Genomic DNA, 27,050 nt, shown 5'->3' on the forward strand with positions numbered 1-27,050 from the left:
TGGCCAATATCCAAGGGTATTCGGTGTACCGGAAGGACAGGGTTGGTAAAAGAGGGGGAGGGGTATGTCTCTATGTCAAGAACAATATAAAGGTGCTAGAAAGGAGTGACATTACGGATGGGATGAGCATGGATTTAGAATCTGTGTGGGTTGAACTCGATAGGGAAGAAGATAAGGGAAAAGTAGTTGTGGGGGTTTGCTATAGGCCACCTAACCAAGGGGAGGAGGTAGAGCTGGAATTTTTAGCACTAATAGGTAAAGCGGCAAAACTAGGATCAGTCATCATATTGGGGGACTTCAATTATCCCGACATTGACTGGGAAGAGGGGACTGCACACTCGCATAAGGCCCGGCTATTCACGGAAACCTTACAGGATAACTACATGTCGCAGTTGGTGGATTCCCCTACTAGAGAGAATGCTATCCTGGATCTATTGATCACTAATGACCCAGACATAATCTCGGAGGTAGGAGTCCAGGACAACCTGGGCTCTAGCGATCACAGGATGATCACATTTAGTATAAAGAACAATATAAAAAGGCAAGTGGGGAACATAAGAACCCTAAACTTCAGAAGGGCAGACTTTCCAAAATTGTACTCATTGATGGAAAGGGTAAACTGGGACCAAACCCTGGGATCACTGACCACAGAGGAAAAATGGGAATGCTTTAGAACAATATTAAGCAAAGGCATCTTGCAGTGCATTCCTATGGGGAATAAATTTAGAAGAGACAAAGCCAAACCTGGCTGGCTAAACCGTAGCGTTAAAAAACTTATTAGGGGAAAAAAATTGGCCTTCAAGAAATATAAATCAGAGGGCACCGTATCGGCCTTCCAGCAATACAAGGAGGAAAATAAGAAGTGTAAACACGAAATCAAGATGGCTAAAATCAACTTTGAGAGACAAATAGCGGAGGATAGTAAAAAAAACCCAAAGAAATTCTTTAAATATATCAACAGCAAAAAAACTAGGGCAGAGCATATTGCACACATAATTAGCGATGATGGGAGGATGGTTACAGAGGACACTGAAAAAGCAACCGTGCTGAATTCTTTTTTCTCGTCAGTCTTTACGCAGGAAAAGGAAGGGTACACTGACCATGACTGTATGGTTAGTAGTAATACACAGGACTTGCCACTATGGCTAACAGAGGGGGAAATCAGGGAAAGACTGGATAAACTTAACACAAACAAATCACCAGGCCCGGATGGCGTACATCCGAGAGTGCTCAAGGAACTCAGTATGGTTATATCTAGACCACTGTTCCTGATCTTTGCTGACAGTATTAGGACAGGAGATGTACCAGGGGATTGGAGGAAGGCTAACGTGATTCCGATATTCAAAAAGGGCCAGAGACATATCCCGGGAAATTATAGGCCTGTCAGTCTGACATCAATAATATGTAAACTTTTGGAGGGGATGATAAGGGACTATATCGTAGAGTATGCTAAAGACAACAACATCATCAGTAGTAACCAGCACGGGTTTACAAATGGGCGATCTTGTCAAACCAATCTCTTAGCATTCTACGAGGAAGTGAGCTGTGAGCTAGATAGGGGGAGACCAGTGGATGTGGTGTACTTGGATTTCGCTAAGGCGTTTGATACAGTTCCCCACAAGCGCTTAATTTATAAAATAAGGTCTGCAGGTATCGACAGCAGGGTTTGCTCTTGGATACGGAATTGGCTAAAAGGCCGTGTCCAAAGGGTAGTAATAAACAGCGCATACTCAGACTGGTCTGAGGTAGTAAGTGGGGTGCCCCAGGGCTCAGTCCTGGGACCAACCTTGTTCAATTTATTCATAAACAGCATTGAGGAAGGGATCAGTAGTTCGTTATCAGTTTTTGCAGATGACACAAAATTGGCCAGGGCTATAACTGCACAGCATGAAGCAGATATCCTACAGAATGACCTGGACAAAATTACGGAGTGGGCAACGACATGGCAAATGAGGTTTAATGTGGAGAAGTGTAAGGTTTTGCACTTGGGGACCAAAAACATAAAAGCACAATACACGTTAGGAGGGGAACCCTTGGGGGAATCAAAAATGGAGAAAGATCTGGGAGTCTTAGTTGATGATAGATTAGGCAACAGCATGCAATGCCAAGCGGCAGCTTCCAAAGCCAACAGAATATTAGCATGCATAAAGAAAGGGATGTATTCCAGAGATAAGACTATAATCCTTCCACTTTATAAAACTCTGGTCCGACCGCATCTGGAGTATTCTGTCCAGTTCTGGTCGCCAGTCCTCAGGAGGGATGTGTTGGAGCTGGAGAAAGTCCAGAGAAGGGCAACTAAACTGATTAGGGGGTTGGAGGACCTTACCTATGAAGAGCGGCTGCAATCGCTCGATTTATTTTCCCTGGAGAAAAGACGTCTGAGAGGGGACATGATAGCAATTTATAAATATCTTAATGGGGATCTCAGCTTAGAAGAAAAGCTGTTCATTCGAAGGAATTGCATGAGGACTCGAGGACATACAATGCGATTAGAGGAGAAGCGTTTTAACCTCAGGCAACGTGGGGGGTTCTTTACTGTTAGGGCTACAAGATTGTGGAATTGTCTACCACAAGAGGTGGTTTCTGCGGGTAGTATGGTGACTTTCAAAAGACTCTTAGACTTACATCTCAAGGATCAGGAGATTAAGGGCTATGTTAGATGATTACAGTCACACACACCTACACAGGTTGAACTGGATGGACTATTGTCTTTATTCAACCTCACCTACTATGTAACTATGTAACTATGACCAATTTGCACATCTGACAGTGGCCACACGGAAACATTCCTTGTAGACGTGGTAGAGAAGTCAGCCAGTTGTCATCACCTCGTGATCTGACAAACTCTGAGTGGCAAAGCGTATCTTTTAAATTTCTTGCCCTTTTGGCTGTAAGTAGGGGCCTAGGGCCTACCAGTTTTTCAATGAGCGGGGATACCGTCAGGACCTGCCAATGTTTGGTTAAGATTGTTCTAACTTCTTCCCATTGTGTGCCGTACTGGGTAATAATACGAGGATATTTGTCACAAACGGCCGTCACATGTGGGGTGAGAGCTTGTTGATCCCCGAGTAAGGTGGATCTGGGTCTTAACGCTGCTCTTTTGCGTGCTTTCTTAATCGTGCCATGAGAGTAACCCCTCTCTCTGAATCCTTGGTGCAATTGTTTTGCCTCTTCCTGGTAGTCAACCGGTTCCGAACAGTTCCTTTTAAGGCGTAGGAACTGTCCGACCGGTATACTACTCACCAGGTGTTTTGGATGATGACTGCTTGCGGCTAGAAGGGTATTGGCCGCAGTATCCTTTCGATAGGTTTTGGTCCTAATTCCCCCATTATCTAAAGAGATAAAATGGTCGAGAAAGGGGAGACAATTGGTACTGGCCGTGTAAGTTAACCATATATTGCAATCATTCTGATTTAGATTGCCCATGAATCGGTCCAATTCAGCAGATGTACCCCTCCAGAGGAGCAGGACATCATCAATGTACCTCAGCCACATGTGGGAGTGGCTGAGGTACATTGAGGACGGATAGACAACCTGCTCCTCCCAGAGGCCGAGATGGAGGCACGCGTAGGCCGGAGCCCACGGTGCCCCCATCGATGTACCCCTTATCTGCTGATAGTACCCATTCATGAATTGAAAAAAATTATGACTCAAGAGGAAGTCCAGGAGTTCCGTCACAAATTAGTTGTGGGCGCCGAGTTCAGGGAATTTGCTCTCCAAGAAGTATGTGATTAGTAATTTTTAATCACTTTCAATTATATGTTCACTTTGTTCAACTTAAAGATTTGGCACTATCTCCACGATGATATATCTGAAAATAGTGCTAATTACTTTGCTGGTAGAGTGGCAAGTTGCATCGAAGTAATATGCCGCACTGTTCATAAAGAGCGAGGACATCTTGTGGAGATTTGCGGCAGCACATTTCCCCTGAGTCCCGCACATCAATGAACAATTAAGTAATAATTATTAATTAGGGGCGGTATATATCGGTGCACCTTGAGTCCATTCAGTAGCTCTGAAGAAACCAACGTTGTTGGTGTAACGCGTCAGCGTCCAGCATTGTGCATTGAGCACCCATGCACTAGCGTCAATTGAATCCCCTGTACGGGATCCGACACCTATCGTTCCCCAGGCTGTTCCCCGAAAAGGCGTCCGGCTGATCAGCTCAACAGGAAGTGACGACCGGGAGGACACCTCCGACCCGGAAGTCAAGCCCCACAGCCGCCGGTTCAGCCACATGGAAGGGTAGAACGCCGATGGGTGAATATGATAGCAACAGGCTAACCGGACACCGGGAGCTTCTGCCGTAACACACCGTCATCTATCCTCCCCCCTCTACATGAGGTACATACCGCCATCAAATGAAGTACATGCCAAGGTAATTTTATGACCTGTTCCACTTCCAACTTGTTTGTTCTACTTGCAAGGACGGTATGTTACCTATTACACGTATTGCTTACTCTGTTTATTGACATCTACGACCCTCATCTACTTCACCTATCAGGACCCCCTTGTGAAGATCCAGCATTGAACTTTTTGCAGACCACTCAATGCACTGCTTCTAATATTCCTGCATCATTTTGAGCTCATTCATTACAGCCAATTAACCATTTATGGACGATTCTGACGGCAGGCAAGTGTGAGCTTAACAAGCTGGAACCCTTTTGTGCTATTTTTGTTCCTTTGAGAAATCTACCACACTTTCACTGTGACTATATTCACGGTATAATCAAGCCAGGCTCATTTCCTACAGTAACCAGAGGGGTAATCTACATAATTGAGGTCCTCACACTGTACCCTACGGACAATTCAGCCTACATCGTATGCTGATGTCCGTCGGGTTCAAGTGGAATCAGATAAAAGGTGTAATTTTCAATGTGCATGGGTGCTTTCAACTGTTGATTTTAACTGTTGTTTTGTAACACCACGGCTCACCGCCTTTGTTTTTGTCTTGTTATTGCTCTTCAAGGCATACGTGCCTAATAAATTTATACCTTTTTAACAAGAATACATGCCTGTGGTACCCTTAGTTGGTGGCTGGGGTAGTGGGTAACAGACTTCTGTTTGTATTCTCACGGCTCCCCAACCCCTCTTTCTTCCTTTTTGTTCATATGTTTATATGCCAACGGTTACTATTCATGGCAATGTAATCTACTAAGGTGCTTCACTAACTTATGAGGTGTCCACCATATTTTAAGTGAACCTCTTTTGAGGCCTTTATAGAACACTACCTTGCCCCCTTTTTTTGTTACTTTCCCCGATATATATCGGAATCGGCCCCGGAGGTTACCGCTATTGCTGAAATTTAGGAAAGTGCATGTACCGGAGTGATGCCTGCAGCAAAGAGGCATCATAGAATATAAATAAAATTTGTCAATTGATGCTGTATGGTGGATGGGTGACGATATGGATGCCCGGAGGGGCAATAGATGCTTTGGTTGGGTTGTGCCTGGGGGAACGATTATACTGCCCCTCCTATAGCCACAGGAAATGCAGTGCTATTTAGCTCTGCAGTACCTCCGGGGAACCTACTTGTACAAAGAAAGGACAACTTAGATAAGACATTGATTTGTTCCAAATGGGAGTCAACTTTCAGGACTTGTTCTTTTAAATGCCTTTGAGCTGACATGATGCTACCCTGTTCTGGGTGTGTGGAGAGGCCCTGGGCTCTGCCATAATGGAAAGGGAAGATGTCCACTAGAATTCAGATGTCATTTTTATGATATTGCTGTTATCTTAAGGCTGCCTAAGAAACTGCTGGCTACTATCCTTGATTGAGCAGCAGTGATCTAAGGTAATTACTTTGATCTTATAATAATGCAAATGATATTTGGATTCATCAGGCATCATAATACTATAAGTATAAATAGTCCTCTATATTTAGTTCATTCCTTGTCTCTCCCTAAGTGCCCAGATTCTGACTTCTAGTACTCCTTATGGTACACTGATATCCACCTCTACATGCACTTATTTAATCAAAATCCTAATTGTCCTTCATCTGGTCTTCATATCCAGGGGTTCACCTCTGAAAATTATATATTTATTTATCACTAGCTTATGTGAACAATATCCAGACAAAATCTCCTGAAGAAGCCGTGATTATCTAGTGAAACATGTCGAGGAAGTTTGGTTTATTGACATATGCAAATGACAATTTTTTTATCAGATGAATTTTAATATGTTTTTTTGGAATTTAAAATATTGTGTGAAAACATTTTTTGATGGCACCTTTAAAAACCCTATAATTACAAATTGCTTCATAGAGGAAGCATGTTTCTCTTGACTTGCAGGAAGCTGCCCACATTTAGAACACGAAGGCAACGAGCAACGGTGTCCTCTTGAGAGTCATGTTGTAAGTAATCTTCTGGCTGTGACTCCAGGGCCACAGGTGGATGGAGAGCAACCTGACCCTCCATAACCTCTTCACCTGGGCCTAAGACCGAACACTTGGTTGCTTCTGGCCAGTCTGTGGAACTTGCAGGGGTTGCTGTACTGTCCATAATTTCTGAATTTGGGCTTCCTGCTTCTACAGTTGCCACTTAGGACATGAGGCTTCAGCAGGTTGTGGTGTAAATGTCTCTTGATGGGATTGGGTCCTTCTGAGACCACGTCATATACTGGAATTGCAGGAAAAGGCTTTCGTTTATTGGGGCATACGTTCCCATCCCGTTTGGGCTCCAGCTTACCGCTTTACTCGTTTTTGGTATTTTTCACCTACACCCAGTCCCCTTGACACAACGGCAGTTCCTCTTGGACAGAGTCCTTGGCCTTGTGTCTATCTAGCACCACCTGCTTGGCTTTCCATACCTTTTTACAATGTTCCTGCATCCAGATGCTAGGTGTCTGGGATATTTCGTCCTCTAGAGAGCCAAGTTGGAGATCCACTGGTTGCCAGGCATAGCGCCCAAACATCAAGAAGAAGGATGTGTTACCTGTAGCTTGGTGAACGGTATTGTTGTAAGCTCACACCACAGCCCCCACAAGTTGGTGCCATCTATCTTGTTGTCCTTGCTTGAGAGTCCGTAGCATGCCTAGTAGTGTGTGATTGAACTGTTTGCATAATCTATTATCCGGCAGCTGGTATGGGAAGGTATGCGACTTCAGATACCACTGAAGTGGCACAGCTCGAACATAATCACTGACTCAAAGTTCGGGCCTTAGTCCGAGAGTATACATTTATGACAAACATATCCTTGGACCACATGCTCCCAGAACAATTTAGCTGTTGTTGAAGCCATCTGGTCTTTAGTGGGGACTACCACCGTAAAGTGGTCGAAAAAAATAAGGCATAGCGATATTCTGAGGGTGAGCTGGAGATCGTAAAAAAAGTCCATGGTGAAAAGCTCAAGGGGCTCCAGGTCATGGGCATGGTCTTTTCAGGCAGGGTTTTATGCATGGAGCAAGTTTCACATTTCAGGTAAACCTTCTGGACCCAATCTGCGGAGAGAGGAAACACTGTACCTGTATGAGATCTGGAACCTTTTGTTGAATCGGTGCCCATTGTTTTCGGCTGTAAATTTCGGTGAACTCCTGCCTGGCAAAATCCCTTGCTGCCCCTTGAGGGAGCACAAGGTGGCTGCTGCTGGCAAGACGGGGGGGCTACCTCAATGTCTTCTCGGCAAGAGTCCACATCCTCCCCTGGGCATTCCACCGGATAGCGGGACAAAGCGTCTCCTTATAGTGAATCTTACACTTGAACCACGCCAGGCTGGCGACCCACCTTTGCTCCAGCGCCCCTTTGCTGTGTTCAACTAGGGGAAGGGGTTGTTGTCTGTGAAGTCCTCTATATCCTCTCCTCTGAGATATGTGTGTAGCTGATCACTCATTCATAGCTATCTTGTACCTGAGCCAGTACAGCCCCAGAACATGTAAACTCCCATCCATGTACACAACAACATGAGCCGTTTACAACAAGCCTGGCAGGCAGGTGCCTAACTGGGAACACTCACAGAATACAACAGAGATGTGTAGCAGAGCAAGTTCCGGCGTGATGACAGTGTCTGATTTGAGGTGCGATTGCAGCCTAGCCTGTCCGTACTGGGTTATAATTTCTCGTTGGGTTCTATTCCATAGAAGCCAAGGTTTTCATACACTAGTGGTGATGCACTTCTTGCCTTTACATCTCTTGGTTATATTTATAAGCTTGAAAATTATGATACAGTATATGTAACTTTCCAAATCTATGACTATTAAGAATGACTTTTTTTTTTTTTTTTGTTTGGCAGACTTCAGAAGCTCACCTTCTAACTCCTGAAGATAGGACACAAGCTCTGCAACAACTGCAGTCTTTGGGGTGGATTGAGGTCACCACTAGAGATGCTATCTACAAAGAGTTTGCCTTCAAGACCTTCAACCAGGTGACTTTAAATCTGTGTAAACTATCAAATTAGTTATTCATAAACTTGCTATTCTTAAAAAAATAAATGTTCATCATGGTGAACCCTACTTTCAGGAACACTATCTGTATACAAGTTCTGAAGATCTCATGTTTGCCTGGGCATTCTCCAAATATCCAAAACATAGTGGTAGGGTAAATTATTTCCACGCAAACTGACTCTAGTGTTTGTGTATGTCTAAATGACTATAGTAGGTACAATAATTTAAAAAAAACAAGTAAACGTCTTTGTTGGAAAAAGAAATTAATTAAGATTCACTCCATAGCATAGTTTATGAAGGCTTTTTTAGTAGCCCCCACAATCTTAAAACTATAATTTCCATTGTCCAATTCTCTCCTTTATTCAGCAGAGGCTAACATGGAGTACCTAAAAGGCACTTTATAGTATATTTTTATGTTTTCTTCATTTATTTTTGTCACATCTAAAGATTTAAAACACTAAACAAATGTACAGTAAAACCTTGGATTGAGAGTAACTTGGCCTGGGAGGGTTTGGCAAGACCAGCAAAATAGTTTTAAAAATTTTGACTTGATAAATGAGTGATGTCTTGATATACAAGTAGTGTCACATCATAACGGAGTATAAAAGAGGAGAGAGGTGCTTCTAAGTGTTAATTTCATGAAGGTACAACATTTAGCAACTCACATGGTTGATGATTAAAACGGGCAAATCTAAATTTGCAGGCATCCGGGGGTAAAGCTTCCCACATAGACCATCCTTCGCACTACCATTGACGTCATCCCTTCCCACTGCACCACGAGCGATTCAAGCCTCGCTTTCAGATCGCTGTACTGCAGCGTAGTCTTCCCAGTCACGATTGCAGACTGAGGGCGGTGAGAGCTGACAGGGCTGAGGATGTGGACAGCTTTACTCCGGATGCCTGCAAACTTAGATGTGCCTCTTTTACTCATCAACCATGGGAGTTGCTAAATGTTGTGCCTTCATTAAATGTAACCCTATTGCTACACTTAGAGCCTCTCTTCTCTTTTATACTCTATGGCTCCTGCTGCATTTTGGTTCTAATCCCCTTGTGGAGGCTGCCATCTGTGAATGGACATTTTATGGCTACACAACCTATCACATTGCAATAATATTTTTATATGGACTTAAACTGAAGGACTTTTTGAATAAATGGTTGTGAAACTAATCATCTGAGGTTCCATTATTTCTCATGGGGAAATTCGCTTTGGTATACGAGTGCTTTGGATTTCAAGCATGTTTCCGGAACAAATTATGCTCACAATTCAAGGTTTTACTGTAGATCAGTTTGTATTAAATTTTCTTCCTTTCATCATTATTATGGTTTGGATTCAAAGTAAAAAAATATATATTTATTTTTAGTCCGGTAAAAATATTAAATATTGCATAATTATCATCATTTTTTCATGGTTTTTTTTTTCTGCTTTGTTTCTTTTGTTGTGAAAAGCCTGTCCTTTGAAAAGATCAGTAGCTCAAGCTGAAACTTACACACTCAAGTGATTGAACCAGAGGAGCGGTCCATCCCTTTAATGGACTACTCTGTCTGCGGTAATAATTGTAGGGGAATAATTGGTCATGTAAGAGGGAAACCGGCAGTATGGACAGGGTGCTTGGTAGCTTGAAACTGTTGCCCAGTTGAGTATGATGGGTTGTGAGTGAGCGACAGAAACACTGGTGGGAATTGGGGAGGTGTCCACACCTGTCTGTTCGGTCCCAGTACAGTAAATATGTCATGGAAAGCTCCAGATGCATACTTGCGATCGGAGGCTTTTGATCATGTGACCGTTATGACAGTGAATTACAGCGGCCACGTGACTGGAATCCTTGCCTCCTGGTGTTTAGATTCTCTTAGAGATGGTAGGGAAGGGGTTAATATATTCCTGCTTAGAATCCGTAAAGATGAACAAGCGATGAAGCTTATGCTAGTGAGTGAACTGAATGATGTGATGCTCCCCAATTGAAAGCATTTGTTTATAAGCTTATAAAACTTTACGAATAAGATAGTGTTCTAGTCAAAATGTAAAAGTATATATTCATTTCCGCATTGTATTTCAGTTATTTCTAGTCTACTCCTATTAATCTGAATGATCTTAAAGAGGAAGTAAAGCTTCCTCTGTAACTTGTACCTATAGGTAAGCCTATGATCAGGCTTACCTAATAGGTACTGTAAATATCTACTAAACATGCATGCATCGTTTAGGAGATGCCACTGGCTGCATGTAAAGTAAATATCACTGGTGCATGCACTCTGAAGGAATGGCTGCCTGTGCCATTATTTCAGAGCCCTGTGCTGTGAACGGCAACTCCCACGCATGCGCAGGAGTGACGTCATCGCGGCTCCGGCTAATCAGATGACCGGAGGACGGGAACCCAGAAGGAAGACCGGGTATAGATGGACACCGTGTGAGCGGGCAGTGCTGCAGGGGCTTTATTTTAAGGTACATATTTCATAATGAGCTAGTATGCGATGCATATTAGCTCATTATGCCTTTGTCTTTCAGGTTTTTGTTTATTTATTTTTTTGGGGAGGTTTAGGCCCCTTTCACACTAGTGCGACTTGTCCCGCGATTTTGGACCGCAAAATCGCATGACAAGTCGTTTTCCATTATTTTCAATGAGCCCCATTCATATCAGTGCGTTTTGAAGTCGCACCGACTTCAAAGTAGTTCCTGCACTACTTTGCCACGATTTTAATGCATTTTGAGGCATATAGCCTTGCCCATGCTTTCAAAATCGCGGCAAAAATCGCGCCGCGAAATCGCGGCAAAATTGCGTTGCAATAGTGTGAAAGGGGCCATACAACCTCTTAGAATTTTGAAACTTTTGAAAATTTTGATACATTTACTTGAATTCTGTGAAACCTATTCACACATGCACTGCTGTGTCACACATTTCAGAGCCTGCTGTCAGGCAAGTCCGTACAGGAAATTGTGCGTGTTGTGCATTCCACAGGTCTTACTGTCTGAACTACAGAGGAGCTGAGAGGAGGAGGTTCAGGTGGGGGAGTCAGTGCAGAAAATGTGCTACATGTGACCTGTGACTGCGTGCAGGTAGCAAGGTACTATGAATATGTAGTCCTTTAGAATATGAAAGTAAACCAAAGTGATGAGCAAAGCTGAAACTGTGAATTATGCAGAGAATCCAGGAAGTTGTGCAGAGATGACCGGCAGCACTTAAAACATGAATATAGATTTTTCAAGTAAGCTTACAGGTGCATCTCATAAAATTAGAATATCCTCAAAAAGTTTATTTCGGTAATTCAATTAAAAAAGTGAAACCCATATATTTTATATAGATGCGTTACACACAGAGTGATATATTTTAGGCATCTTTCTTTTAATTTTGATGATTATGGCTTGTAGCTAGTGAAAACCCCAAATTCAGTATCTTAGAAAATTAGAATATTACATAAGACCAATAAGAAAATAAAAAGAATTTTTAATACAAAAACGTTGGCTTACTGAAAAGTATGTCCAGGTACAGTATAGTATGTACTCAATACTTGGTCGGGACTCCTTTTGCATGAATTACTTCATCAATGCAGTGTGGCATGGAAGCGAGCTGCCTGTGGCCCTGCTAAGGTGTTATGGAAGCTCAGGTTGCTTTGAATAGTGGCTTTCACCTCGTCTTGTCTGCATTGTTGGGTCAGGTGTCTCTCATCTTCCTCTTGACAATGCCCCACAGATTCTCTATGGGGTTTAGGTCAGGCCAGTTTGCTGGCCAATCAAACACAAACTATATAGTATGAAGAGACATGGTATGTGTTTTAAGGGGGAGGGTCTGTCATGTCCAATACATTATTGAAAGAGCAAAAGTTGTGTGCAGAAAACTGCACCAAAACCCCAGACAGACCAAAATTGTAAAAAATTATTTTCATTAGATTGTAAACATATATGTAGCCTGGTCGCAGGTTCCATCTGGAATCGTTCAGACTTTTCTGTTTGTTATTAACGTTTCTACGAAGCAGCGGACCATTGAGTTATGGGAGATATAGTTCTGGGAGGAGTGAAGACTGTGGATCATCTGTTTGACTGGGGCAGAAGGGAGTGCCGATATAAAAGGGGCGGGACCAAGATTCGCTCTCTTGCCTTGAGGACAGCGCACCGTTAGGAGGGGAAAAGCTGCTGCGGAGTGCAGAGAAGGATAGGCCGGGGGCCTAGTGGACAGACACCGGAGAGAGAGAGCGGTGCGCGGATGGAGCTCAGTGGCAGGCCGAGTGGAGAGATGCTCAGAGACTGCTAGTGCTTCGGAGGAGAGCGGGACGTTGGCGGTGTGGACCGCAGAAAACAGAGTTCATCATACTGGGTGAGAGAGTTCTGATCTGAAGTATATACTGAAATTCCTAGACTGAGCCAGGTTGGGTCTGCAACACAGTTCAAACAGAAGGCTGCACTAGTTGTATGACAGTCGCCACAGGAGGCTGTATAACTGAATAGTGCGTGGCGGATCAGAAGGCCTCATCTCACCTTACCAGTACTAGATTGGGTACCAGTTGCTTAAGCCCAGGAATTTATCCTTTCCCCCCTTCAGTTTGGATTACAGTTAATTGTTATTTCTATAGTGGATTACAGTTGATAAACACCTTTACCGTGGATTACAAATACTTTCCCTGGATTGGCTGAGGATACCTTTGCCGGCGAAGACTAGCAAGGCCTTGCTCATTCAGGAGACTCTTGCAATCTAACGTAAAGGGGGCCGCCTATAGGATACGGAGTGCACTCTGATTTATAGCCTAGTTCAGGATAATGGAGTCACTGAGATAAGTTAGTATTATTCTGGAGTTATTCTCTATTGTAGTAAAGCACTGATTTTGTGGTCACTCTCGCATTATACTTGGAGAATAATCTATTGACAGAATATTGATGCATTGATCCTCAAAATTTTAGCAAAATATATTTATGCTTTGGGGTTGTGCTTTCAGATCCTGAGTGCGGAATCACATACAATTTTGGGTTGAGGATTCAGGATCTTCTTTGACTGATTGATATTTTATATTGAATGTTTTATTTAAACTGTTTGTTCTTTTAAAACACAAGTTAAAGATAAGTAAATTTTGATCTTTTACTGCAATCTGGTAGTTTCTAATCCTTCAATATATCAGAACCTATAGTGTCAAGTGGGTTGGACAACACTCAGGGCAACAGAAGTGAGGAGGATGTGTGTACACTTTGCCACTCCCCAGGGGACAGGGCTACATATATAAAGAAAAACATACAAACATTACATCCGTATAGAAAATAGATACAAATAAAAACTAGGTACCTATTACACAACAGAAGTATGGCAAATGTGCGGCCACTCGTAGTGAACAATCAGGCTGGCTGCCATACGTTTATGCTTGAACACCTAACATGTTTCAGACTAATACTATGGAGTCCTTCCTCAGAGGTGCAGCAGTGGGTACTGTTATTTCTCTTACGTCCTCCGACAGTCGCCGCCCACTCATACAGTCTTCACCAATGGGGTATTGACTTCCTCTCCTTAGGAGTAGCTAGGCAAAAGACTTGTTAAAACAAAAGCATTTCCATAGACACACCCATGGGGGCTGTCCCACTGGTCCAATACCCCTCCTGCAATAGCCATCCCAACTCAGTTTGTCTTCTGCCTAGTTCAGGAGTAGTCAGGCTTCCCTGTGCTGGGGCTACAGTCTCAGCCTTCTTCTTCTATTTTATGATTTTATTTTCTAAAGATGTCTTCTTTTTTTTGCATTGCTAGCTGTTTATTTTGTCAGCTTTTAGCTAGTCGGATCTTCGGATGAAGATGGAGTTTGCAGGGCTGGGAATCGGACTGGTCGTCCTGGTTATCCAGGACAGAGGATCAGATGAAATCCTAGCCCGCCATTGAGCGTTTCGCAGGCTATGTGTTCACCCTGGCCTCACAAACGACCCATCCCTGTCCCCAGGGATGCAGCCTTGTGAGGTGGCTACCTCACCAGACACATGCACGGTTCGTCCATGCACTCCTGGTGTCCTGCGTTTTTGGCTGGCAGCACTCCCCTGCCATCTGAGGGTGGGCGGTTTTCCGTTTATTATGAGGCACCCCACACCATCAGGTACAGGTAAGTACACTCTGTGTGGGGCCTCTGTCTGGGGTCGGCAGTCCTCTGTGTCTGTGGTGTCCCCTATGTCTGTGCGTTTTTGGGCTCCCTGATCCTGGTCCCTGAGGGTTTTTTTTTTCTCTCACAGCCTGCGCTGCGTGGGGTTTGGGGGATCCCTCTCCTGTGTCACTAAGGTGCTTGGAGGTACAGACTAGTGTGGCGACCGCTGCGGGGTTAAAAACCGCCGGTCCGCCATTTTAGGTGTGGGCAGCACGTCTGGCTTCTCTGTGGGCGCTTGTATAGAATTGTGTGTAGTGTATTTTGGCGCCTTACGACGCCATCTTGTGTGTGGCAACGATTGTTCCGAGCACATGTCGGCGGCCATCTTGCCGAAGCCTCCCATTGCTTTGCATAGGCATCCATGTTTCCTTAGCCTGCAGCCTCTGTTCAGTCTCTGCGGTGACATCACTTCCTTCCTTTACTCAGGAGCGACCGAAGGAGCTGGTAACACACTTCTGAGGCTCTGTCCTGCTGTCCTTTCTTTTCCTTCATTGTGCAATCTTCCTGGCTCGGTTTGTCCCTGCGGGGGGTCTGTGTTCCACAGCCATTGTAGCGGTGTGCTGCGGGGGTCCGCGGCGCCCTTAAAGGGCCAGTACCTCAAAATAAAAAAAAACTTTTTTCGCAATGGAATCTCAGGACCGCAAATTCCCTCCAGCTTTGGTGGGGGATTCAAGTTATTCTGAATCCTCTACTCTGACTAATTTGGCTGCTGTTGTGGCGACTTTGGTGTCCAAAATGGAATGTGCTGATGTCTGAACGTGCTGCTAGGAAAAGGCCTAGGATTTCTTTTTCTTCTGATTCTGAATGTGCCATGGTTGCTGTAGGTAGCGTGCCCCTTTCAGGGTTTCGCTCTTCTCAGGACCCGCAAGAGTCTGAGGGGGAGGCGGAGGTTATAGGGGTGGATGATTCCCCCCCTGGGACGCTGGAGGAACGCGCGGCTATGGATTCGCTGATTTCTGCCATTAAAGAAACACTACATTTAGAGGATGAGCCCAATCCTCCGGGCATTGGGTCATCTTTTGGTACACACAGGACCCGTAAGACGGCGCAGGTTTTTCCCTGCCCCGCTGAGTTTCATCACACTGTGAATGAACAATTGCGCAATTTAAAACACACCTTCACGGTGCCTAAGAGGTTTCAACTTCTCTATCCTTTTGCGTCTACTACGGTTGCACGCTGGTGTGTGGCTCCTCAAGTGGATCAAACTGTAGCCAGATTGAACAAGGCTACACTGGTTCCTACCGAAGATTCTCCGGTATTTAGGGATCCTACGGATAGGAGGCTGGAATCGCTTGCCCGCCACACTTTGGTGGCGGGTTCCATTCTCAGGCCTATTTTTGCCTCTGTCATAGTTACATAGTTAGTAACTATGGCGACTCCGGCTGTGGCGGACTGGACCAAGGTGCTCAGACGCACACTCGTGGCTGATTCTGCCCCCCCCCCACTACCGTGCAGATGCTGGACCATATTTATCAAGGGGTCATGTATTTGTGCGATGCGGCCTTAAATGAGGCCCCTTTAGCTGCGTGCCTGTCCAGTGTCGCGGTGCTTAACCGTCTGCTGATATGGTTGAAGAGCTGGTTGGCTGACCAGAAATCTAGGAAGGCGGTGGCTGACATTCCCTATGCGGGGTCTCGCCTTTTTGGGGAATCCCTGGATGAATTTGTTAAGGGAGTCACTGGGGGCAAGAGCACTCTGCTGCCCCAGAATCCTAAGGGCAAGTTTTTCCGCGGCAAGCGGGGTCCCGCCTTTAAACCTAATCAGGGTTTCTTTCGTGCCTTCAAGTCACAGTACAAGTTCGAAAATTCCGCATGGAATCCAATAATAAATAATACCAATAAATCAAAAAACTCTTTATAAGCTGCTCTATTCAGTCCATATAAGCAGCCATTCATTATACTATTAAAGTGAATGTCCCAAAGTGTCCACAGTGCTGCGCCAAAAATATATCCGTGCAGTTGTTAGTCCTCTGTGTCTTCACCCGTGGTCCCCACTAGGTAATGAACTTTCCAGACAGCCCACCCCTTTCAATAGGGGTATAACATTTTAGGTACTATCCTTCCTGTTATGGGATGTCCCTGCTTCTAGTGTCCGATTCCTAGGTGGGTCCGTTGTTTCTCAGGGAAAAAAGGATAGAATGCCCCATAGTGCAGTAATGTTTCAACCAAAATGTTTTAATAAATAGTAACTTACAGTTGCAGAGTAAAAAATCCAGCGTTGCTGTGGTGCTTCCGCGTTCCACAGCCAAAAACCACAATACTGGAAGTGACGCTATGACGCTAATCTCCGCCCTATGCGTTTCGTCACTATGACATCATCTGGAGCTGCGCCATATTGCTCCATTCCCGGATTTATATAGCCCACAGTACCCTGGCAACCCAGAGTGTATGGCTGCGATATTGCTACTCCCACATTTAAGAATACACAAAGTCATGCCCTTAAGAATATTCTTAGAATCCTTTTTATATCAGGTAAACTAAAATATTACAATTTGGTGTTTTTAAAAAATTACCGCCAATTCTCATAGATGAACAAACTATTTTATTTTCATATTTTCATTTTTATTTATTTTTTTATTTTTATTTATTTTAAAACGTGGGGTATTTTTTCCTACTATTATTTTCTTAATTTTTTTCCCTTCAGCCTCCTTTTAAACATAATAATCACAATATTTAAAACTCCAATATGTTTTTACATAGGAAAATCACAGAATTTCTTTTAAGAATTATTATGGTTTATATTTAATTTTATGGTTTTAGGATAATAAACAAAGGGTTAATACATTTTAAAATATTGTAAATAAACTGTGTGTAAATATGGCCCCCAATATCAGCAGACGCTCAGTAATAACAATTGGCCGCTGTAAACTGTATCTATTTATTGGGGTTGCAATATGGCCTCCTCATCTGGGATGAGTCACCGGTTGTTAACCACTTTAAGACTGGAAGGATTTGCCCCCTTCCTGACCAGGCCCTATTTTGTGATTCGGCAACGATGTACCCAAACAAAATTTACGCTGCTCTCGCCCCCTAGATTTCCGAGAGCGAGCGCCGTACATGTAGGGCGATTTCGCCCAGGAGTGGCTGCCTGCCGCAGTACATCTGCGACCGGCGGTCGTAAAGTGGTTAAGGACGCTATGGCCAGCTTCCCGGCCCACTACTTAATAAGCAGCTATTCTTAACACAGAATTCAAATTAGTTGATCGTTTTTCGACCGATTCGAAATGTCCTGAAAGTTTGGAAATTGTTAGAAAATGAATAAACTAAACAAATCACGAAATCTAAACCAAATTAATAACATAAGGAATCTAAACGAAACAAAACAAAATTTTTCCATCCTGCACATGTCTAATAGATATGGCACTATCTCAGCTGAGGTGATAGCTTCTGGTACCCCCCCTGACTTTAATGTTATTATGCCTGGAGCTGTCCTTCAGGTCAGTTGTTTTGCCTCAGTGTGCTCATCCTGAATATCCACCACCGCATTATGAGCTGTAGTAGCTGCTAATAAAGGTTGCTCAATATGGTCAGTTCGTTCCTTCAGAAAGTCAAAACAGTCATGCAAATGATAATACAGTTCTTTAAATGTTAATGCTGTATACCAGGATTAAATTGGGTGGGGGTTATATCATTTTGCTTTAAAGATTTATTAGCCCAATAAGGATAGGAGGACTCTTAACATTTCTTCCTGTAAAAGGGGCAGATAGATAAAGCTGTTCCTTGTTTATGGCATATTGTGAACAGACCATAAATATCTACAATGTTTCTCTTTACCTTTTTGCAATTATAATGACTGTTTGCGCATAAAAATCAGGTAGATGACTGTAAATGTCATATCTCTAGTTTAGCAGACGTTTGTGGGAATTTGATTTGTGATTACAGTTTTTAATAGGCTTAAACTTATAAACCCAAAGCAGGCAGGGGTGGATGCAGTCATTTTGATTACACATCTGAGACTCAATAAACTACTGCGTGCCTTTTTGTTGTGGCAGCATCCACTGTCTCTTTTACGACTAATAGCATTAGATAGACATACAGTGCATCCGGACGTATTCACGGCGCTTCACTTTTTCCACATTTTAGGTTACGGCCTTATTCCAAAATTAATTAAATTCATTATTTTCCTCACAATTCTGCAAACAATACTCCATAATGACAACATTAAAAAAAGAGTTTTGTTTGAAATCTTTGCAAATTTATTAAAAATTAAAATATCACATGTACATACTGTGAGTATTCACGGCCTTTGCCATGACACTCAAAATTGAGCTCAGGTGCATCCTGCTTCCACTGATCATCCTTGAAATATTTCTACAACTTGATTGGAGTCCACCTGTGGCAAATTCAGTTGATTAGACTTGATTTGGAAAGGCACACACCTGTCTATATAAGGTCCCACATGTCAGAGCACAAACCAAGCCATGAAGTCTAATGAATTGTCTGTAGACCTTTGAGACAGGATTGTATCGAGGCACAGATCTGGGGAAGCATCTGGAATGCTTACTTACATTCTCACCTTTTTGCCTCTTCAACAATATCTGCATTTTGCAGTGGGTGATCAGAATTACTTATCTCCTGTTAAAGGACCAGTCCTCCCTGTTCCGGGTGGCTAGCATCCAAAAGATACTCATGCTTTTTGTCCCTCTGCTCACATGCCCAGGTCTTTGGCACCTGTGCCTAGTTTCTCTCCAGAACATTGCAATGTTTTGGCAGCAAGGGACAAACCAAACTTTTTCCTTGGGCTGTCCCATACATATGACCCCTGAGGCAAGACTCTCCCTCATGTGGTGGGATTCCAACCCATTGCTGGAGTCAGGGAAGCCCTTTCCTCCAAAGATGTAGAGGATGCTTATAACGAATGCCAGCCTGTCAAATTGGGGAGCAGTCCTGGATGCCCCCACAGTGCAAGGACTTGGTCATTGGAGAAAGCAAACCTTTCCATCAACAATTTAGGAGGGATTTGTTTGTCTTTAACACTGGACTCCTCTATTGCGAGGACACTCAATGAGAATCCAGTTGGGCAGTGCCCCAGCCATGGCTTATACCAAGCATCAAAGAGGCACCAGAAGCTGTACCACACAAAATACTTGATTCTCTCCTTTGGCATTCACGTTCCAGGTGTTGAAATTTGGCATGCACACTTTCTGCCCTCTGCAACTTGTGGTGGATGCTGGATGTGAATCCACTGATGTCCAGATTCATCAACAAACTGGACAAGCTTGTAGCTAGGCCCAGTGACCCTTGAGAATTCACAGTGGATATTCTGGTGAGGCCGTGGGAATAGTTCCGCCTGAACTGTGCCATTCTGCCCCTCCAGATTCTCCCTCATCTGCTTCTGAGTATCAAGATGGAGAGCATTCTTGTGATTCTAATTGGTGCAGGAAGGTGTGATACTCTAATATACTCAAATACCTGTCAGATGCTCCATAGGTCCTTCCAGATCATCCAGACCTTCTGTCCCAAGGGTAAGTGTTCCATTCTGCTTCTTGGTTACTGACTGTTGAAGACCTGATTCTGAGATACAGGGCCATTACAAACTGATCACCCCTACCTTCTAAGGCCTCCTTGGCCTCAAAGGTAGTCTCTGCTTTCCACTTTAATCAGGACATTGTCCTTTTTTCCTTATGACCTGCTCCAAATCCAAAGGAAACTTCTCTCTGGTGTCTAATGCCTCGTACACACGCAACGATTATCGTCCGACCAATCGTCCGACTTTTGTCCAGAGTGGTGTTTTGTTGGTTGAAATGTGCCTAGACTGCATACGAATTTTCTCGGCCAACAAAAATCTACTTCAGAAGTGATGTCATGTGCTGGTTTACTTTCCGTGTGTTTTTTCTTCTCTGAGCATGCCCAGTCTTGCTCATCAGATTTTTGTCTGCCGAAATCTGTACTGACTGATGGAAAATCGGCCGTTGTGTTGACGGCCAACAAAAATTTTATAGCCTGCACACCAGATTTTTTTCGGACGAAAAGTCAGAGTTGGTTGTCGGAAGCATCATACTAACAAGCCGAAAATCTGCTGATCGGACATTGGCCAAAAATTCCCGGCCAATAATCGATGCGTGTGTACGAGGCCTGTGGTGCACATCGTGAGCGTTTTACCTTCCAGTTACTGACTCCTTTTAAGGCAATCCTATTCCCTCTTTGCTTCCTGGGGATATGCACAGGGGACTTTCAGCTTCTTGCACCACCATTGCTAGATTAATCAGACAAGGTATTCTTCTGGCTTCTGGTTTGAAGGATAGTGTTCCTCTTTCCTTTTTGCATTGTATGAGATCTGCTGGTACTTCTTAGGCTGTTCAACATCAAGCATCTGTTTCTCAGATTTACAAAGCTGCCACCTGATCTTCTGTTGACGTTTAAGTTCTCCTAGGTGGATGTTCAAGCCTCCTCTGATGTCCATTTCTGGTGTAAGATGCTAACAACGTGCTCTGAGTCTGTCAATACTTTCTTAACCCATTTGTTGTGTAGTTCTGTTTGGCATTGTTTTCTCTTTCCCACCTCTCATTTGGACTACTTTTGCATGTCCTGGTCCTGAAGATTAAACAGCCTGTGTCTCATACTGTGCGACTCAGAAAATAGGATTTAAGATGCATTTCTTGGAGTACAGTATACGGGTCCCTTCCCTCTGTTTTTATATGATTTTTCTGTTGCTTGTTACAAAAATGTGGGGTTATAAAGGGGAATTGTCCCTGTAGCTATCTTTTTTTTTTTCTTTTTTGCCAGTGTGCATTCCCCTGAAGGAATCTGCATATAACCCAACTAAAATTATTTAAAAGCCTATGTCCTGTACTATAATTCAAGAATATACTTTTACTAGTAAGTCAAAAAACTTTTTTTTTTTTTTGGTTTGTTACTCTGACATCAAGATCAGATTTTATCTCAAGAGGTTTTAAAAAAATAAGGTTTATAGGTATTTGCCTTATCTGACCATCTATCATTCACATTTTCAGATTTCCTTTTGTTGTTTAACAGAAGGCCCAAAGTTATCTCAAAGTACATGCAGTATATTCACATGTATTGTAGTTCAAGTATGTAATTCACATTGAACATGCCATGTGTTCATCTGGTGATAGTTCTACTTCAAGGAACAACATCACTTTTCAGAACTTACAGAAAGAAATGGACAAATAGTACAGTAGGTGTTCCCCATTTGTGCTTCACATATGATGCCAATTTGATTACTGGCTTCAGTTCCTTTCTGACTTGTCAGTGATAACACGCATGGAAAATTGTGTCATTTTTCAAATGCTTGCCAGACTCTCAGAAGCTCTGAACTGTACATCAACAGATGTTAATCATGTAGGAAGATCATGGCCTTGAGATCATGGACATAGAATGGCATTTGTTTGAAAATGCTTTCAGATGTAGGTTAAACCCTTTTTTTAAAGCTGGATAAGAATATGGAATTGTAGAAATAATATAATTCTATAGACTGATTTTTGTGATAGGTTTCACGTATACATGTATTTTATTTATGGATATTATCTCTGAACATGAAATCATGACTTATTTTATGCATGTTTTAATGTTTTATTCATTTCCTTTTGCATCAATATTGTTATAATCATAATATTTACTTTATGACTCAAATTGTGGAAAATGTGATCATTTTACCATATGTAGAAGCTCCCACTGGGGGCCATTTACAGACAGTCAAGAAAACTGTTCAGTTGCCAGAAAGCAGTTTTTCTTTTTAGGTGTTCGCACTGCCACCCTGCATGGATTCATGTTTCTTCAGGATGCTTTGAGGAAATCCTATAATCCAGACAACACAGACTTTGGACAGAAGCTGCACTCAAAGTAGCATTAAACGCTCACTGTTTTTGACATTATTATATTCATATCAATCAAATAGCCATTCCTCAGTGAACTATTTTTTATAGCAATGCCCAAGCACTTACTGTTGATAGGCTGTTGTCTCCAGCACTCTCAGCACTACTTCCCTGAATTTCTGGTCAGGGAGAGCAGGCATGGAGCACGTCACATGGAGCAGGTCGAAAAGACAGTGCAGTCTTGAGCTGGTAAACCTGGGCAAGGTTTGAAAGAAGAAGCAGCAGCTAAGCTGCAGTAATTGCTCATTTTAGAGCCGGTTCACATAGGCGCGACCCGACTTGCCGGGGCGACCTGTGAAGTCGCGGTGTGCAGCTCGCACAGGGACCTCGGAGCGGCATGCACGGACTTCATATCATTGAAGTCAATGCAGGTTGCTCCAGGTCACCCCAAAGTAGCTCAGGGCCCTTATTCTAAGTCGGAGCAACTTGTGTCGCTCCTATTAGAACGGGTCCTGTGCTAATCTATGGCAGGCGACCCGCGGCGACTTGCCTGACAAGTCGCCCCAGTGTGAACCAGCTCTGATTTAGTTTCTGTGTAACCTTTTATTTTTTTTTTTTTTGGGGGGGGGGGTTCTTTGGGTTTATTGAGTTATTGTACACATTGCAATTTTAAACCATTTACGTTTTCACCCTTTAAACTTTCTATCACTAATAATGGAAGACTTGTACTTGGCTTCAGTGGGCGACTGTAGTTTTTTTTTTTTCTAGTTTATTTTTTATTCATTTCTGAGTAACTTAGTACAAAATTGTACAAGGTAGTATAAAAGAAGAGCCACAAAGGCTTAATAGTACAAAGACAAGAAGAAGGACAGAACAGGGTAAACAAAGATGAATCAAGCTGTGCAAACCATACAAACTATAGGTCTCACATACAGTGCGAGAAACACCAATATTAAGGTAGTAGATAATAAAGCAGTTGAGCATAGTGAATGAGAAATTAATTTGGCTTACAATATTCATACCAAATTTTCATTGTTGTTCATGTACATTTCTAGTACCACGCTTGTTAGCAAGTAAGCAGGGATGGCTCCAGAGCAATTATTTCAGGGGTGCTTTGAGGGTGCAAAAAGTATATGTGGGGTTGCTAATGCGGCACCTGCTGCTCTCTTCTGGGCATGGCCAAAAAGTGGGTGTGGTCATTAGTGGGTATAACCAAAAGTGGGTGTTTTTCAATGGTCTATCCCATTGTATAGACAAAATAGGCCCTTGGAGCACACAAAATGTTTGTTGGAGTAAAATAGACCCAAATGAGTCCAGCAATGATACCCCCCCTCCAGCAAGTGTCAGGGTCAGCAATAACCCCAGCCTGTATAAGGGCAAGAATGGCATAAATAACCCCAGGCATGAAACGAAAATACAATAAAAACCCAGCCTGGCACAATAATTAGCCCCAAGCACAGAACAACAATTAACTTGACATCCAGCACAACTCTTAACCATCAGCATGGCAAAATAATATACCCACAGCAGTGCACAACGATTAAAATGATACTAAAGCTTTTTTTGTTTTGTTTTTTTTGCTTAAAAATAACAAACAAGTTATACTTGCCTGCTCTGTGCAGTGGTTTTGCACAGAGCAGGCCAGATCCTCCTCTTCTTGGGTCCCTCTTCGGCACTCCTGGCCACTCCCTCCTGACGAGTGCCCCCAGTTTGCTATGGGGGCACCCGGGCTGCAGCTCTGTGTGTCCATTCAGATACTGAGCCATGGCTAGGCCTCATCCCCTCTCTCCTCATTGGCTCACTGACTTTGACAGCAGCGGGAGCCGATTGCGCTCCGCTGCTGTCTCAGCCAATGTGGAGTCCTGGGCAGCCAAGTCTCTCCTACAATATTGCTGGATAAAGAGGGAATCAGGTAAGTATTAGGGGGGCTGAGGGGGCTGCTGCACACAGAAGGTTTTTTTTTTTAAAATAGAAAAATAGAATGCATTAAGATAAAAAAAAACTTGTGCCTTTTTACAATCACTTCACCCTTCAACAATGCACAATAATTAACCCCCTAGCATGGCACAACCACTAACTCCCAGCAAGGCACAATAATAAACCCCAGCATGGCATAGTAGCTCCCAGCACTGCAATAAATCCCAGGATTGTGCAATATTAATCCCTATGACTGCACAATATTTAGCTTTCAGGAGTATAGCAGTATGCCCACTTCAGTATATAGTGAAGACATTGAGCAGTATGTAGTGGGGGCAGTGAGCAGTATACAGTGGGGGCAGTATGGAGTGGGGGCAAAGAGCAATATGTAGTGGTGGAAGTGTGTAGTGGGGGCAGTGAGCAGTATGTAGTGGGCCAGGATGTAGTGGGGGCAGTGAGCAGTATGTAGTTGGGCTCAATGGAGTGAGGGCAGTGACCAGTATTTAGTTGGGCAGTGATGACAGTGAGCAGTATGGAGTGGGGAAATATAATGTAATGGGGGCAGTATGAAGGGGAAGCAGCATGTAGTGGGTATAGTATGAAGTCAGGGCAGCATGTGTAGTGTGTGTAGTAGTATAAAGGGGGTATAGTATGAAGTGGGGGCAGGATAAAGTATGAAGTGAGGGCAGCATGTAGTGGGTAGCATGAAGTGGGTATAGTATGAAGTGGTGGCAGCATGTTGTTGGTATAGTATCAATTGGGTATAGGATAGGGATGGGGAGCAGAAGCAATAAGGATGGAGGGCATTCCTGCAGGGAAAAACTTCTTAGAAGTCACTAATCTCATGGCTGCAGACACTTGAACTGCCATATCCGCTCCTCCTCCCTGTCCAATCCAGTGCATTTCAGCCAGAGAGGGCACCAGTGTTTGTGGGCGTCAGCCACACCCTCGCCTGCCCTGCCCACCATCTCCATCAGCCTGGGAAAACCTAAGTTTCTACAGTAATGAGAGTCCTTACAGGCTGCCAGCCCTAGGAGGCTAATTGCTGAGCACTGCAGCTGGAGTCAAGTCAGAGGCAGCTCTTGATAGTCCCCATTGCAACCCAATGGAGCGGAGGACTGCCTATAGCCAATGCATGGTCAGAACGATGAAGGTGCTAGCCAAATATTTGGGGGTGCTTTAGCAAGCACCCACCTGGTGCTGCCCCTGCAAATAAGGTTTTGTATAGATCCCGCATACATAAAATCTCAATGGCTTCCATTGAATTCGGTACGCTAAGGGTTTTCCAGCTTATGGTTATAAGCAGCCTAGCTGCCAGTAAGATTTGAGTTACTACTGTACGTAAGAAGTGGGAAATTTGTTTATGCCCAAACTTAAAATCGCAAGGCAAGGGTCAGGTGGTGTAAGTATACCTGTGATATCAGAGATGAAGCCGAAAATGGAGCAGCAGAAGCTGGTCAACTGTCTACAGGTCCAAAATAAGTGCATGAGGTTGCACCCTGTGATTAATCACAGCAGAAGCCGATTTGCAGGTGCCAGGCACTAAAGGTTCGCCAGCACCTGCCAATCGTCCGAAAAACACACAGGACGGAGAGTGACATTCCCATTCTGACAAGAAAGGAAGGAATGGATTTTGTGTCCCTGGCAAGCAGGGAAAAAAAAATCCATCTCTTCCCTTAGTACAAGCAGCACACATGTCACAGAAACACTGGCTAGGCACAGAGGAAACCCTTTGATTGCCCTAGATGTTTAACCTTTTCCCAGCCAGTGTCATCAGTACAGTGATGGTGCATATTTTTTAGAACCGATAACTTGCTGATCGCCACTATTACTAGTATAAAATAAATAAAAATTGCATAAATATGTGCCATAGTTTATAGACACTATAACATTCATGTAAACCAATCTATATACACTTATGGGATTTTTTTTTTTTACAAAAAACATGTAGCAGAATAATTATTGGGCTAAATTTATTAAGAAATTTGTTTTTTTTTTTTTTTATTAGATAAGTTTTATAGCAGAAAGTAGTAAAGATTATTTAGTTTTTTTCAAATTACATAGTTACATAGTTAGTGAGGTTGAAAAAAGACATCAGTCCATCCAGTTCAACCTATGATGTGTGTGTGTGTTTGCTTTTAACCGTACATTGTATACCCCTGTATGTTGTGGTCTCTAAGGTGCCCATCTAATAGTTTTTTGAAACTATCAATGCTCCCTGCTGATACGACTGCTTGTGGAAGAGAATTCCACATCCTTACCGTTCTTACAGTGAAGAACCCCTTACGCACTTTAAGGTTGAACCGCCTTTCCTCAATTGTCTTTTATAATGCAGTAGTAATCAAAAAACCACCAAAAGAAAGCTCTATTTGTGAGGAAAAATTACATAAATATTATTTGGGTACAGCTTGCAATTGTCAGTGCAGTATCGCAAAACGTTTATATAAAACCTGTGTGCTGCTATTAGCCTACAACAAAAATCCTATTTATGATTCGCTCACGCCTTCCACACTCTATAATGAAAAGGGGGGGGGGGTTTATTTGGGACTTTATATGAGAATAGATAACTCCATCCCTGTATGCGATAAAGCAAAATGAAAGTTGGGACTTTGTATGAGGTGTGTGACCAACTTAAAATTATAAATACCAACACGTTGTTAACAAGGAGAAACAAATAAGTATATAAGAAACGTAATTTTATCACAACATCTGGTAAACAATGGTAACGTTGTTAAATCTGGGTAAAAACATATTACCAACTGATTAGGGATAAACATGAATGGTATAATATAACCATGATCATGGTAAAAGGCAATGGAGCATTTTCCTAGTAATAAATATTCACATAGGTACATATGTTGGACATGAATTGTTAGAATAGTAAGCA

At 43.1% G+C, this 27,050-nt stretch overlaps 1 protein-coding gene across 1 annotated transcript in view; it reads left to right on the forward strand.

Moving 5' to 3' along the window:
- The window catches only part of PCBD2 (pterin-4 alpha-carbinolamine dehydratase 2), a 322,620-nt gene that overhangs the window by 54,222 nt on the left and 241,348 nt on the right, over positions 1 to 27,050 (forward strand). The window contains exon 2 of the mRNA XM_082257161.1: positions 8,226 to 8,357. Within this exon, the coding sequence (XP_082113287.1) occupies positions 8,226 to 8,357 (132 nt within the window). The remainder of the gene's footprint in view (positions 1 to 8,225; positions 8,358 to 27,050) is intronic.

Source organism: Pelophylax lessonae, assembly GCF_965119305.1.
Source record: "Pelophylax lessonae genome assembly, chromosome: 4".
In the NCBI taxonomy this organism is placed as follows: domain Eukaryota; kingdom Metazoa; phylum Chordata; class Amphibia; order Anura; family Ranidae; genus Pelophylax; species Pelophylax lessonae.